Below are 16696 nucleotides of genomic sequence, written 5' to 3' on the forward strand. Positions count from 1 at the left end.
TTATTTTTTATTTTTTTTTATTTATTTATTTTTTTAATTGGCATGCTTTGAGCTCTAGTCAATCTGGAAAAGTTTTTTTTTTTTCTTTTTTTTTAACCGATATTAGAAATCGTCATTGCTGCAGGGGGGGAAATATATCATTTCGATATATTTCTTTACCTATTTGATCCTAACTCCTTTGTCTTTCTGACATCATGGATGTCATCTTCCTGTTTCAGACTTTTATTCATCTGGCTGAAATCACCTTTTATTGTGAATCCATCTCCTTATCTTTCCTTCACCTTTTCTCCTCTTTCTCACGGCTCCCCCACCTTGAAGGGGAATGGAGAATAGGTAGGGAGCGAAAAAGAAAGAAAGAGAGAAACAGGGAGAGGAGGGGTAAACCGGTTCAGCAGGTATAGTGCGGCCTAACCCTCGCTCCCTGCAGCCTGTCACCGTTATTTCTGCAGCGCATGCGCGCTGGCGCATGTTTCCTGCTTTTTTTTTTTAATGAGTACCTGAGCTGTTGTTTGACCCACCTTTGTCGGCTTTGACTCTCTCTCTATGTGTGTGTGTGTGTGTGTGTGAGTGATCAGGGATATCCACCGTTTTTTTTTCACTCGCTCTCCCGTTATTTGAAGGCGCTGCTGAGTCCGCTCTGCTTTTACCTGCCTCACCTGAGCAGACTCACCTGTTCACTCGTTCCTTTCGCTCTTCAAAACTGAAAGCCTCACTTTGAGACGGATTTTTTTTAAAGAAATATTTAAAGATAAACCTTACGAAACAAGAAGAAAAAACGCAAGGAGGAGAAAAGAAGAGGATCGACCCTTGCCACTTTTTCCCCCTCTGCTTCCTGCTTTTCAGCCGTTACCTGGTTTGACGTCGTTTTTTTTTTTTTTTTTTTTTTTTTTACTTGAAAAGCAAAAATAAATATATATATAATTATATTTAAGATTTAAGAAGAGGACTGGTTGATTTTAAGGAACATGCCGCGGGCTTTTCTGGTAAAAAAGGCGAACGTTTCGCCGGGAAAGCGGAACTGGAGTGAGCTGCCCGACCATGAGAGAGGAGACGTTTACATCCCAGGTGAGTCCACTGCTGCAGTAATGAGCCATGTTTGGTGTTTAGCGGGAAACTGGACACTAACTAAGACTCTAAGGGGGTCACAGCGTGTTGGTTTCGGTGCCCTTTACGCACAGATTGGAGCGTAATTTACGCGGGGATTGGAATCAGGCCAGGAAAGCTGTTGTCGGTGTTGCAGGTGGAGGTAGAGGGAGGGGGTCCGGTGTGTGGATGTAACTGGGCCACCTTAGAGTTTGCGAATAACGGGAAACCCGATGGGGCCCCTGGGAGCCTATCGCTTCTTCATTGCAACATGTTTTTTTTTTTTTTTGCGTAAAATAAAATTAAATGAAAAAAGTGACTCATTTAACATAACCTAAATAAAAAAAAAAATATTTGATTAGATTTAACTCTATATAAATATCTATGCAATGTCTAAATATAGTTCTGACGTCTTCAACTGCGGGCCTTTCTTTCCAAAGGGCCCGTTGCTTTCCATCGACCTTCAACCCCTGATTGCACTCCTCCTTCCTTGTTCAATCGCTCCGACTTATAAAAGTCCACATGAAGGCCCGCTCCCTGAACGCACACCTCAATCAAAACAAGTCGCTCTTTTCTTTATGTTCGGATCCTTTAGAATAAACAGAACCCATCCCCCAAATTAAGACACACAGTGATGCGGATTTCAAATCCTTATGTTTACCCTCAGCTTTCCATGACTATCTGATCTGATTATTGGGGAACATCACCACCCCTCCTTTTTTTTTTTTTTTTTTGAGAACAATCCCCATTGTTGCCGTCGGCGGAGTTTTTATTGTAACAGGTCGTCGGTATCAGATAACAAGTAACGGACTACACCCTAAAGTACTCTCTGACCCTTCCCCCGCTCCTTCTTCACTGTTTTCCTGCGTCTTCCTCTCCTCTCCCGTTAACTTTTAATCATTGACTTCTACATCCTCCTGGCTGTTTGAACTGGGATGAACTGCAGGAAAGCTGATTTTTAACTCCACCGATGCCTTAAATTAGCACTATCTTTCAATCAACTCTGGATCAGCTGCTCTGTTTTTTTTTTTTTTTTTTTTTTTTTTGCTTCCCCACAGCATTATGCTGCTTCCACTGTGTTTCCCCATCAGAATGTTGTGTTCAGAGCTTTCTGATCTGATTGGAGCCCCATCTTCTACATGTTTGCTTTAAACTCTGACATGGCTTGTAGGAAAACTACCATTGGACATCTTGTTCTTCTAAACACTCACCAATAAAGGTTGAATTTGTGGATTGTGAGGATGTAGAAATCTGTCCCCAGATTGCCCAGCCTGAAATATGGATCTCTGCAGCGACAGAGTTGTCTGAGATCTTAAACGCTTATAATATTGTTTCTTCGCAATTGTTGTTAAACTAACTGACGGGTGAAGTCTATTCATCTATTGTAACTTTATGACAATTTCATTTTATTTAGAGGTAGGGAATAAAAAAGGGTTGAACCCACCCTTACCCCACGTATGATAAAAAAATTCTTGCTCTGTTTTAGATGGATATTTGCTTGTTGTGGAGTAGAGTTTTTTTTTTTTTTTTTTTTTTTTTTTTTTTTTTTTTTTTTTTTAGAAAAACAGTAAACTAATAAGCAGTTCAGTATAAAATACCAACCTTTAAATCTTTAGGTTTTCAAGTTTAAATCTTTCAAGCTTGAAACCAGAAAATGAACGGGACATATCAACCTGTTTTTTTAAATAACGTGTTGCAAGAGCCATATCACCCACATCTTCACTCACTACCATATATTTGTTATATATTTCCATGTCAATGTCTGCAAAACTTGATTTTACTTTTTTTCACAAATGATGACTGCCAATTAAATCCCTTAGTGGTAGAAGACCCTTTTATTTAATTTAGTTTTAAGACTTATAGACTAAAAATAAACCTGGAGCACCTGTGCCTTATGACACATCGTCAACACCCTGACAAAACCCAGCAACGGTCTCTGCTACAGTTTCAGGTATGTGCCGTTACTTGATGTACCTGCCTGGAGTGCGTTGGCGTGCACGCACGAAAAAAAAAACAAAACAAAGGACACCGCAGTCCAAATGAACACACACACACACAGAGGTATGATAATTACCCAAGGGAGAAATAGAGTAGGTGTGCTAAATACTTTTATTATGAGCCACAAGATGCCATCAGGATTATTTTTCCACATGATGATTTTGTGTATTTTGGAGTTTTATTTTTATCTCATAATCCAGAAACATGTGTCGGGGCCTGTTTCTGTTGGATCATCAGTGTGCTCTGGTCCTCCTCTCAGATTAAATACAGCTGATGGGATTTTAGTTTCGTAACAGTGGTCTTTAACGTTGCAACAAGCATACAGTTATTCTTGACATTAAGATGAAAGCTGTGCCCCAACCCCTCCTCTCCTTTTCTTTTGAATGTATTGTTTGGAAATAGTTAAATTCTGTCAGATTTAAGTTTTTTAAAGAAACTGTTACTTAAAACAATAAAGGAAAACTTAAATTAGACTTCCTGGATAAGACAGCAATAGCCTGTTGAACAGGTTATTCTACATTCAGTCTCTTTATGCGATACACCTACTCTTCAAGTGTTTGTAAGATGGGTTAATTGTATTTCTCTTAAAGTTTTGATATATTTTGACAGTAGTTTCCTTGTGGTTAGCGGAGGGAGTGTGTGTCCTGGGAAAGCTGGAAGTTCTCAGGTTCAAATTCCCCAGGCTGCTGCTGTGGGTCCCAAAGTGAGACCCTTAGCTCCAGGAAGCTCCCCAGGCGCTGCACAGTCGGAGTTCACGGCTCCCATTGGGATGCTGGAATTCAGAGTACATATATCATGATAGTTTACTAAATTGTGATGAAAAATACAGATGATTATTATTTTGATTTGCACTAAGTTAAATCTCTATCACTCTCTACAAGGAAGTTTTTATGTTATAAATGAGTGTTTTAACAAAAGGATAACATAATATGGCATCTAAATTTCACATACAGCGTATCCGTTAACAATAGCATTCATAAGACCTTAGATTTTGGCAACACATTTAATACTAAGAGCTTAATCTTTTGAGACAAAGCATTTTTGGCTTGGAAAAGAACCAGAAGCCTTTGCTAAAACTATTACTTTCCAAACTGTATTTACTAAGTTTTGGTGTCGTTATTTAGTTATCTAATTAATTGCATAAAAGCAAAACTAAATAACAGGATTAAAACCCCATATGGGGTTTTTGGAATTAAAAAAAAATATATTTCCAAAGGAGTCTGGCCAAATCAAAATATGACCAAATATTGCCAATGTAATATGAATTATGCATTTAATAACTTAATTCCTTATCCATGTTTTTATTTAATGAAAGCAGGATTCTATATGTAAGGAATCTTATTTTGTTCTTCAACTTAGAACCCAAGCAGCACATTTGCTCTCTCTTTAAATTGGCTTTAATTGCTATTTATTTAACAGAAAGACATTAGTAGTCTTAGATCTATAGCTATATAAGTTCCTATAGTTAGTTTTAGCCAATAGCTTAGCATTAAAATATTCACTGAGTAGCACTTTTTTAACTGAACAAATTTGGCATGAAAAGTTTATATGAAATATAGTTATTGAATCCTAGAATCCTAAATTTTTCTCTCTTTTCTCTTTATGCTTATGCTATGTATACACACACACATACATATATATATATATATATATATATATATATATATATATATATATATATATATATATATATATATATATATATATATATATATATATATATATATATATATATATATATATATATAATTAAATATTAATATAATATTTAATATGATAATTTCAAGTAATGGTTAATTTTCATTCCTAAAATATGGCAAACGGGTAATCTAGGTAGAGTATATATTCACCACAATTTTGAGATAAAATCTCACATTTATTCAGCCCTGTAACCAGCATTGAGAACGTCAAGGTCATGTCCTCGGTATTTTCTCTTTTTAAAATGATTTTATTACTATAATTTTTTTTAATTCAGAGAAATGTCCAACTATATTTTGAAAATTGTTCCGACTTTGGTGTGAAGATCAGCATGAATTCTTCATGAAGTCCACAACCATATTATTCCAAGTCATTTGATACATTTAGTGGGCCATGCACATGCATGTGGATGATGGTGACAATAATAATAGCAGTAATAATAATTCAATATTAATAGCAATGATAATACTATAATATAATGATGATGATAATAATAACACACTCAAATACTCTTAATTTTGTGAGTTTTGGAACTGTTATAATAAGCATGTTCATATTCACCTCCTTGATCAGGCTTATGATTTAACTCTCTTTATTCACGTTTCCAAAATATATATTTAAAAAGTCAATATATTAGGATGTTTTTTGTCAAGTAACATTTATGGCAATATTTGACCTCAGTATATCAAAAATCCTGGTTACGGCCCTGCATTTATTCCATACTTTTCTTCAGAATTAGCTTTTAAATATTTTATCCCTCAGTAGCAGCAGCTAGGTGGAATTCATGACCCATTCAGGGAGCTAGAAATATTTTCACAAATGTCTATATGTTTTAACAAGCTGAATACACATAGTGAATTATCGCAGTGGATTAATGATTCAACAATACAGGATTGCTTTGAGACTAACCAAACACCAAATATTTAATTGCTATCATCCTGTTTTGCCAAAAACTGAGTTGAAAAGAGGAAATTTTTATGCAGCTTTTGATAAGCAATTTTAGTATCTTATCGTGTTTTAGATTTGATAGAATCAGTAGAAGCTGTATGTCATCTACATGCCTATTTATATTTGTAAACTATGAGTATTAGTATTGAATTATTTGGCTTTTAATGATTTCAGCAGATTTGGGGATCTGCTTAAAATGTCGGCTTTCAAGCCGCCTGAAGGTTAACGTTTATTGAATGGAGGAAAATGTAACGGACTCTACGAACAGCCGGCTGCTGCAGACAATACACCTTTAGCAAACACACGCTGAGTCACACCCAATGTTTGATAAAGTTATCTACTGATTATTGACTCTCTCTCAGCTGATCTTTTTTTAAATAAATAATTTAAAAAAACAACAACACTATAACACCAAAACATGTTCAAACAACAGTGGAGCTCTTTCCTGGTCTTGACCTTGAAGTTAAAGCATTTTGATGGTTTTGGAATCCCTGCAGTTCTCCCAAAAACAAATACACTTTTCATTCATTGGTAATGGGGGGATAAGCAAACAGTACGAGTTGAGATTAAATGTCCACAAAAGGCAGTAACCAAAGAGCGTACCAAAACACAAAAGTAATTAAGACAGCCTTTGTGCCAGATGGGTGTTACGATATGATATGTGTCACAATACTTGGGTCACGATACGGTGTTATATTATGATATTTTTCTTTATTATGATAAACATTTAGGCCTTGTCTGAACGTCCGCCCCAACTCCAAGATCCCTCATTCACTTTATAGCACCGTCAGTTAACTAACCCTTCGAACTGATCATCGCTACTGTTCGCTCCCCGTTGTTCGCGTAACTCTGTCTCCAACGCACAGTGCCATCTATGTTATTTGTCGCCGCTGTCAGGTAGCGACAGCCTATAGCCACAGCAGGCCGCTGTGAAAGCAAATCCCATAATGCTTTACGAGGAGAGCTCTCCGCACAAAGCATTCCAGGATATATCTGCTCGTCTAGTTCCCATGGATGATCACTATATTTCAAGGTGCACTGGGAAATTTTGAGTCGAGTACTTTTCATCCAGTAGACGTTCGGACGCTCATCAAAAATGGCATAACCACTATATTGTGCCCTATATAGTGATTAGAGTGGACTTTCAGACACACCATAGATAAAACAGCAAGTGCTGTATATGTTCATCTAAAGATATTGATAATTTGGTTATTTTGGTATCCATGTTGTTTGGGGTTCTAGTCAGCCCATGACTTCCCCTGTGACTGCCTCAACATCAACAGCAAAAGGGCTACAAAGCCCTATCTAACAAAGTGACGGTGCAGAGGTAGCCCATTTTAGCTCTTTGTTTCAGGTAAAAATGTCTCGTTAAAATCGATGCTAGGAACTAAAAGATTGATATTATATCTAGCAGCCGAAAATCATGATATATCACCAAATGTATCCTTTCTCCAGGGTGTTGGAAAGGAATTTGAAACCGATTGTATTTTGGTTCAGGAAGATCAACATATTGAACATGTCATAGAGTCTGATTTCCTGGTCTGGTTGTACTTTGTAGTTCTTTAGGTTTACCTCCATGTCTGCAGAATCAGTGCATGGAATATGCTGCGAATGTTCCAGAGATGCTTTACAGAAGCTACCAGGTCGTTACATAAGCAAAGCAAGATCTTTGATTATATTCTTTGCATAGATCAAGTGTGACTTTACACTTTCAGTGGTATTTTGGGTGCTTGTGAACAGTTGTTAAGTTATATTCATGGAAAGGAGGATGTCTAGTTTGGGATTCTCTGGGTCTCCACACTGGAACAAATAAGAATGAAGAGTTCAGGAGGACATTTAATTCAGTTTGAAGGCAGGGAATTCTAATGGTAAAGGATGAACTGCTCCATCCGTATCCGGCTTCAGTCTCTGCAAAGTGTGCCAAAATTCATGCATCTTGGTATCAGTGATGATAGGATGCAGAAAGAAACTGGACAAATGTGACTCTAAAGAAGACATGGCAAGAGTTGGTAAGGATAATCAAACTTGGCAAGAAAAGGCAAAGCTCTTGTTTTCCCCTCCGTCTATGTTCTCATCCTCACCTATTGGGATGAGGAGATGCAGATTAAAATTAAATCCATGATACAAGAGGCTGAAGATGTAGGGTGGCTGTCATTCCTAGAGTTGGTTGTGGTTTCAGTCAGCAGTTGGAGCTGAGTTTTGAGCCATTGCTCTTCCACATCGGCAGGAGTCGGCTAAGGCTATTGAGGTATATGATCATGAAGCCATCGACCGATGGGTGAATGGATTTTTGTCAAATCTGGTAAACCGATTCTTAATCTGGCACCTCTAAAGAAACATGACAGGATATCCAGAAGATCAAATAGTTTAAACCTCATCTAAAATTAAAACGTGTTGGTGCTGGAATTCGGTTATAGCCTGCTGGAAAAACCAGTGTGAACAAGGCTTTTTTTGTGTGTGTGTAAATACTCTTTGTTTAAAACAGAACGTCAACAAGAGTACAGTCTCCCCAAAGGGCAATATTGATCATCCTCCAGTATTTATAGCCTCCTTCGCTATCATTATGCCTGTGTCTGTTATGCCAAAACAGGCGATGCCACCAATCAGGAAGTCACCTGCAGGCAGTCAGTAAGGAGCTCCTTGTGTGAGTTTTTTACCTATTGATTAGGAGACCTGCAAACGATAGTAAATTAACCATGGCAAACTGCTAATGTAGCTAATGCTAAGTCCACATGAACACGCTCACACACACACAAGTCAAATTCTTGTGCGTACCCTTGCAAAAAAAAGGGAGGTATGAAAAGGGATCTGCTTGAGCTTTTTTTTTTTTTTATCTTTTTTTTTATCTCCTAAACATGATTAAATACAAATATAAAGACTATTACCTGTAGCACTTTGAGAGATTTTGTTATTGGTTAAGAGCATTACAAATAGAATGTATTATTATTATTATTATTTTAGAAAAATTATGTTTTTAAATTCCCAGGTTAAGACCCCAAATTTGGATTTTAAATTAGAAGTCATGTCAGAACAATAATCTGAAATTGTAAAGAAATGTAGTCATTATTTCGTATTTTTGGTAGCACTTCATAATAATCTGCTCATTTCTCTGTAATCCCAGTCCTAAAATCCTCTGAAGTTTGTGGGTGACATTACATTACCAAATATGCTGCTATGGCTGCACAGAGCCCTCCTTGTGTCACCGCGTACCGTTAACTCTGTAAGTTTATAGATCAGCTTTTGTGTCTTCTCATCTTTAAAGCTAGCTGTGGGGCCTCATTTGCATTTACATTTGGGTTTTATCAGATTCTGGCCTGAGAACCTAAACTGATTCCTTGTTTTCACTTAGACAAGCCACACCTGCCAATGGGTTACCTGAAACACGCAGACAAGCACGCCTTTATAAAGTGCCGTTGGTTTTCCCTGTCAATCACGTTGCTCTATTTGACGTTTTTGTTACGTTCTGCTTGTGTGCACCTTTTTCCACATGGGGAGCACACCTGAGCGAATGGAGACGCTCAGCCCTGCGGAGGTGGATTGTTTGAGGAAGGTAAAGAGCTGGTGCTGCAAGACCAGCTGGTTCAGCAAGTCTAACTGTAATGGGGATGTCTTTGTATAGGTTGGTGCGTGTGTGTTTCTAGGCATGTGTCTGCGTGCAAAGTAAGGCATACTCAACAATAAGCCAAAGAGAAGCACACCTACCCACACAAACACACTTTTTTTTTTTATTATGTATGTTTGCTAGAAGAGCAATTGTGCAAATATGAAGTGGTGGACGATAGCTGCCTTTTGTGAAACCCAGTAATGGAATAATAATTTTCCCTAATTTCCCCTGTTTGCATTTCCATCGCTGCGTAAACAGTATTCTATTTCACCCGCCTGAAAAGACTTTTTAAAATCAGATTTTCTACTTTTCAACTTTTCTTTTGTTAAATCAGGAATCAGGTTCTTTCATTAAATTTAAGACTAAAGCTAATTTAGTGAGCAGAATGTTAAAGTAATAAAAAAATCAAGAAAGCATCTTCAAAGGGTTTTAATAAAGGTGAACCTGTTAGAACATTTTTTTTCTTGTTTGCAGACCGCAATTCTTTTACCTGCATTCTATGGAAACTCTTGAGTAAATACTATTTAGTCAGGTTTAATATTCATCATTGACGGTATAGAATACCACTTCCCTATAAATCAGTGCACCAAGTACCTTTAGTTTTTTTCTATTAAAAGATAGGAGGCAAGGGATGTTGGTTTAAATAGCACAGTTCATTACGAAGACAATTCAAAATGCTTTATATGAATGAAACAGTAAAAAAAAACTGAATAAAAGCAAGTAAAGAAACAAAAAAAAAAAGCAGGTAGTAAAGCAAGCATTAATCAGTTGGACCACAACCTTAAACTAATAATACCTCAGTTCATAGATTAACATCAACAGTCAAAGACAGTTCTAAACAAATGGATTTTTTTACTTTGACTTAAAAGAACTCAGGCTTTTAGTACTTTTACAGTCTTCTGGGAGTTTGTCCCACATAAATGGAGCATAGGAACTAAATGCTGCTTCTCCATGTTTGGTTCTATTTCTGGGTGAACATAGCAGGCTTGAATTATTCTATACAAAAAGGAAATAACATATAACAAAATACAGTCAAGGGTAAAGGAAAGTATCCAATTTTTAGAAACATAGGGTTTTACAAATGTTCTGGAAATGTAAGAGTTGCAGTCATTTTCGCATTTTCTGTATAGTTACTAAATCGGGCTGTCACCTTAAGGTTTAATTTCTCTATTCCTAAGTGAAACACTTCAACTGCTAGCAATTTTAATCAGATTTATATATTTTACAGTTGGATTTATATCACTCCAATAAACAATATCCAGAAATAACTAAGTATATTGGTCGGTTATATTTTCACTTTGAACCGCGGTCCTGGTGACCTTTACCATTTTGGAGCCCAGCCTTTATCATTTCTTTCCTTCCTGCAATAATTTCTTACCCTAAATAAACAGTCTTGTCCCCATTCACTAATTGTTTCTGCCCAGCACCTTTAAATTATTTTAGCTCATAATTGTGTTTTTATGTTTGTAATAGAGATAAATATTTATCCAGTGTATGTTTTTGCTGAGTATTTGCTAGGGTTGTCACGATACTAAACTTTTCAACTCGATACCGATACTAAGGAAAATACTTGATAATCGATACCATTTTCGATACCACAAGGATAAAAACAAAGACTCCAAAATTCTACAGAAATATTTTCATTAATAAATAAAATACAATAAATAAATACAATAAACAATAAGAACAATATTTTGAGGTTGTTTGCTGTGCACAATATTAAGCAAGCTTGATAAAAAACTTATAAAATGTAAAAAGTGTTCCTTCCTTGGCTATGCTTTGCACACATAACAATGACACTAGCCAAACTGGTTAAGAAACAAAGCACTGTAGCACTGTATCGATACTTTTAAAAATGAGTATTGTATCCGGATACAACATTTTGGTATCGATACTTTTTTGAGTCTCGATACTTTTGACAACCCTAGTATTTGCTGCTCTTGTTTGCGTCAGAGCTTCCAATTTTATTTATTTTCTCTCAGCTGTACACTGTAAAGGTTTAACTGAAGGCTTTTTTTTTTATTCTAATCTGGATGTGTCTGCTTATATTCAATTAGATTCAGATACAAAGCAAATGGAAAAGAACTACAATATACTATATTATATTATAATGATGATAAACGATCTGTTTGATCAAAAAGAATGGACATTTCTATGTTTGAAATGTCCAAAAGTGATTATGACCTAATTTAATTCTTACCTGGATTGAACACCACATCTTTTTCACTTCCTGGTTTGACATCTTACACTATTTTTTTAAAAAAAGTGGAAGTAATAAAGAAAAAACAGATTATTCTAATGTTAATGTCCATAACACAGTATAAGTGGTGATAACTTTTTTATCCGTCTATCTTCCAGTCTCCATCTTCCCGCCGTCGGTCTTGATGACAGAAGTTGAGGCCAGCCCTGCAGAGACTGTGCCTCTCTGCCTCACCAAACGCTCTCCATCAGACAGTCACGCTGAGCTGCCGTCCAGCACGCTGCTTGGACAACCGCGAAGTCTAGCGGGTTCGCCAGAGGGGAAGTCGAATATCAGACGGAGCTTGCATGGCGACTCTTTGTACATCCGATCTAAAATGAAGGTGAGGAAGGAGAAACGGCATTAGGCCTCTGTTAGCAGAATCAGAAAAAATATTGAGGTATTTGAAGTCTATTACTTAAGATATTCTTTAAAAAATTTAAACAGATCATCTTTAATTAGGATGTCAGAAAAGGAAGCTGTTTTAATCGTAAATTATTTCATTAAATGTTGTTAATTTAACTTCTCTCTCTGACAGGTAACTACAGGCGTGTTTCCTCCTGATCCCTCTCTTCTTCCTGAAGCTCGTCCCCAAATTTCCAACCCACAGCCTCTACCTCCACAGCCCCCTGTTACGCCAGCACCCCCCCAGCAAGCTCTGCCCCCCGGCCCTTCAGAGGCTCCAACTACTGTGAACAGATCAGCGGGTCAAAGTCAGAGCGCTACCCCTACAATGACAGGAGCGTATGTGTGCCAGGTGACTACAAGACACTCCGTCTTTGATTCATCATTGATTGCTCCAGATCCATTCTAAAATAGTAGAATTTTTATCTGCTGTTAAACTTGTAAATTCCTTAAAGTGATCCGACGGTTCTGAGGAAGTAAGAATTTTAAAAGCATGAAATTTTTTTGAAGAAAGTAACGTCCCAGTTCGGAGAAAACAATTGTTAGCTTTTAGGAAACAGCCTGTAAATTCTTGCAAAGAAAGCGATCTGTATGTTCAAAAAAGTTAACCCCCGACGCCCAGGAATGTTCTCTGTAAGTTCAAAGAAAAAAGATCCTGGGACTTAAAAAACTGGAAGGTTTTACTTTTTACAGAAATGTAGCCAGTAAGCCTTAGGAAAGTAACCTGTATCTTTAGGTATCTTTTCTGCATCAATGAAGAAGCACCATATTTTTTAATTCAAGAAAAGTTTATCATAATAGCTAAAATTGTATTTAGGAAGTTTTCTGAAAATGATAATATCTTTTGATATAAACTGTTAAGATTCGATGACAAACTGTGTGTTTTGTTTAAGTAAAATTTAATCGGAAAGAAAAATATTCAATCGATTACCTCTAAGCTCTTAAGATGTAATTTCATATAAATTAAACCGTGAGCTCTGGGTAGGTATTTTGTAGATATAATACAATCAAAATTCAACCTCTTGGGGAAAAAATAGAATCACAAAGGGTGTTTTGTTAGTTCAGTTTCATCTCACAGGATCCGTTTAAGCTTCTCATATTAGTTTCATTCTTGAATCACTTATTTCTGATTTACTTCTCCTAAGGGTGGCTTTGGAGCAAGAGATAAGCTAAACAGAGACAAGACATCAACAAGACATTAGGAGACTAAGTTGAGAAAATACTTGAGAAGTGGGATAAACACATGAGATCCCATAATAGTGCGGCTCTGATCTCAATCAAATCTTAGTTATTTTGAAGGAGAAATAAAGAAACATTATATAAATCTGAGCTTTTTTTGTTTAGTAGCTTTATTTGTGAGTAAACTGACACATTGGGCAGCCGGGGCTCCATGAAAAGGTCACATGTTTTAACCCCTGCTCCACTGCCACCACAGACATAACTGAGAGAGGGCTTCCAAGTAGAGATATCACATTTAAACAAGCTACAAACGTTCTGTCTCTTTTTTTCTCGTTGCTCAGGACGAGAAAAAGGGAGAGATGTGAGAGAAGTTTGAGAAAGAGCATAACGTTAGAGATTGAACTAACAGATTCTGCAGAGTGGAAGAATAGAAATAGAATGAAGCATTATGATGGAAAAAAGGGTCCCTAAGTCCTCCAGAAGTCTAAGCCTATAGCAGCATAACTATAGAGATAGATCAGGATAACCTGAGCCACTCTAACTATAAGCTTTAATAGAAAAGGAAAGTGTTAAGCCTACCATTAAAAGAAGACAGGGTGTCTGCCTCACAGACAAAAAATTCAAATTTAAAGGAAATATCGCCAATGTGGAACTTTGGCATTTTCAAATTTAGCAGAAATCAAAAGAGTTTTGCGCATATTTTTAATGGAAAAACAGCTTGTGAGACCTTATTCTAAAGAGAGAAATATAAAAGGAATTGGAGAACCCCTTTGGTCTCGATTGGTACTCTTTTATATCTAGCAGATGTGAAATAAATGATGTCTCACCTTCAGTTTTGATTTGCTGTACTTAGACCGATTTATTTTTTTGTATACACAAGTGTAAACAAAAAGAAATTTCGTTTAGAACAGCGCTTTAGACAATATCATGTTTTTAAAGTGCAGCCTTGATAAAGTAAGCAGCAGTGATAAAAAAAAAAAAAAAACTTTGTGATATTAAGTCGCTATATCTAGTTATGGTATGCGCATCATTCAAGTTTGCTTGGTAGCAGTGATGTCAGGCGGATCTCGATAGGATCTTTGCATCCAAATGGGACTTTTAGAGAAATAGAGAAATCTGTAAATTCAAACAGTTATCTGCTTCTTTTCCAAATATAAGATGAAAGTTATTCCATAGTAGTAGTATTAGCCTTAAAGACTCGAAGTGTTTCCATGTCATGCTGTCAGCTAAATGATGTGCCTGCTGGTCTCAGGTTTGCCAGAAGACTTTCCAGTACCAGCGCATGTTGAACCGACACATCAAGTGCCACAGTGAGACCAAGAGACATCTGTGCAACTACTGCGGCAAAGGCTTCAACGACACGTTTGACCTGAAGAGACACGTGCGCACGCACACAGGTAGCTATTCGCTTTGACTGTCACAAGAAGCCTCAAGATGCAGGAAAGCTTTTAACTCTTTGACTTCCTCTCATTACTTCAGGGGTCCGTCCGTACAAGTGCACTCTGTGCGACAAGGCCTTCACCCAGCGCTGCTCCCTGGAGTCCCACATGAAGAAGATCCACAGCGTCACCCTAAAGTACGCCTACAAGGAGCGGCGCAACAAGCTGTACGTCTGCGAGGAGTGCGGCCACACTGCGAGCACTCAGGATGAACTGCTGGTCCACCTGCACTCCCTGCACCCGGACAGCGCCCTGCTGAAGGGAAAGGCAGCAAGGAGGGCGGGAGGTCTGGGGGGATCCGCCTCTGGCTCCGTCGGAGGATCCACTCCAAGTTCTCCACGGGAGGCAGACAGCGATGACACTAACGGATCAGCTGGGCAGTAGATCACCGGAATGAACTCGGCAGGGAAGGATGAAGGAGGGATGTGTTAACTCATGGACATGCAGAGTGTTTTGTTTATATATTTATAAAAGGGCAGGGATTTGGGTTTTATTTTGCATGAAAAAAAAGAAAAAAAACTATGATCAGCTTCCTCTGATATAAATGTATTATTTATATTATATTCTGATCAACATGAATTTGAGCAAATATTTTCAGTCATGAAGGTGATACCCTGACCTTGGAACTTGACTTGGAAGAACCTCAAACAAGGTAGAACTTTTTCAGAAGATGCTCTGAATCAGGCATCCTTTCATCCAACATTCTTCCAGTCTCTGTATATTACATCCACATTGTGTTGTGGCTCATTTTTATTGCTTTGAATGGGACTTTATTACCAGTGGGCTTCTCTTTGCAACAGAAGATTTGAATTTTTCTAATGGAATATACATTATTATTATTAAAGCAAATAATATATTACATAGCACTGACTTAATGTCTTTTTATTTTATTTTATTTTTTATGTTACCTGCAGTTTAGGAGTTGAATTGCCTCAAAAATAGAAAATAATAAGTACTAACCTGATCTTCAAATCTGCAAAACATGTCAGTAAATACATAAAGAAACATGGACACATATATGAACACATAATCCACATAGAGTTATAAAGTTTTGCAGTCCTATCAAAGTTAAAATGCAACTAATAATTGACATCAATGCCATAAGATTTTTAATTTTTTTATTTTAACACCTACGTTTTTAAGGTTTGTGTCCAAAGAGCTTTAAGCAACTGTTAAAATAAAAGTTCAACATATACCTAAAGAGATAAATCACTTAAAACAAACAATTTCCATTGTAAAAATCAACATAAATCTAAATAAAAAGTCAAGGAGAACAGATTTGTTATAAGGTAAGACAAAAAAAAGCATAAGGTGAGTCAAGATGCCGGATGTGCAAAGGTCATTTAAAACGATCTTAAGGAATTGGGGAAACGCATAGCGGATTATTGTGGATTTCTTTCTTACTCAAACTTGAACTGCCATTTAAGGGTTACATGTGTTGACAAGGTTTTTGCATACCTTTTCAATAAAATCTGTTCTATAGTTACACATGTGAGGTGTGTTTAGGATCATATTTCGGTGGTAAAACCCAGTTATGTTCAAGCTTCTGTGGCCCTTAGATGAAAAAACGGTTGGTTAGAAGTTATAGAAATGACTACAAATGGGGAACCCAAAATATTGTTTTGAAGATAAAAAGGACTATTTGAATAAGTCTAATTTACTTTTACTGACATGATGAAGACACATGCCTTCTGAGGACAGTTCTATGATCAGATGGGAGGCGCTGCATATTGAGCGATCAGGCCAACAAAGATTTTTGAAAAACTTGAAGTGAGGCTGTCACGCATATCTGTTCTAGAACTTTTCAATTTCGGTGGTGGTGGCATAATGGTGCGGGCTTGCCTCATTGCTGGTAGTGGCATATCATACAGAATGGATGGAATAATTGAGAAGTAGCACTTTAAAACTCTAAATCTACACTTAAAATAGTCTGTTGTAATGTAAACCACTTAGGAATGGATAAGTTTCTGCAGAGGATCTGACCTTTACCAAAATGAAAAGTTATGATATTTTGTTAAAAGCCTGTACCATCCCTATAAACCAGGTATCCCCAAAGTCGGTCCTTGAGGGCCGCAGTCCTGCAGGGTTTAGAGGTTTCTTTGC

The 16696-nt window shown here is 37.0% G+C and overlaps 1 protein-coding gene across 1 annotated transcript; it reads left to right on the forward strand.

Annotated features, from left to right (window-relative positions):
* Nucleotides 1–544: 544 nt before the first annotated feature.
* Nucleotides 545–15456, forward strand: ovol1a (ovo-like zinc finger 1a). Its single transcript, XM_038304011.1, has 5 exons — nucleotides 545–1065; nucleotides 11690–11913; nucleotides 12109–12327; nucleotides 14407–14551; nucleotides 14634–15456. Exons 1-5 carry the CDS (start codon nucleotides 966–968, stop codon nucleotides 14975–14977), a joined length of 1032 nt encoding a protein of 343 aa, XP_038159939.1. The 5' UTR covers nucleotides 545–965; the 3' UTR covers nucleotides 14978–15456.
* Nucleotides 15457–16696: the final 1240 nt, after the last annotated feature.

This window comes from Cyprinodon tularosa, unplaced genomic scaffold (genome assembly GCF_016077235.1).
Source record: "Cyprinodon tularosa strain WSP-4 unplaced genomic scaffold, ASM1607723v1 ctg523, whole genome shotgun sequence".
In the NCBI taxonomy this organism is placed as follows: domain Eukaryota; kingdom Metazoa; phylum Chordata; class Actinopteri; order Cyprinodontiformes; family Cyprinodontidae; genus Cyprinodon; species Cyprinodon tularosa.

Coding starts and splice junctions, on each gene's coding strand:
- ovol1a (XM_038304011.1), top strand. CDS start 966: ATGCCGCGGGCTTTTCTGGTAAAAAAGGCGAACGTTTCGCCGGGAAAG. Junction 11,914..12,108: donor ACATCCGATCTAAAATGAAG/GTGAGGAAGGAG, acceptor TCTCTCTGACAG/GTAACTACAGGCGTGTTTCC. Junction 12,328..14,406: donor CAGGAGCGTATGTGTGCCAG/GTGACTACAAGA, acceptor TGCTGGTCTCAG/GTTTGCCAGAAGACTTTCCA.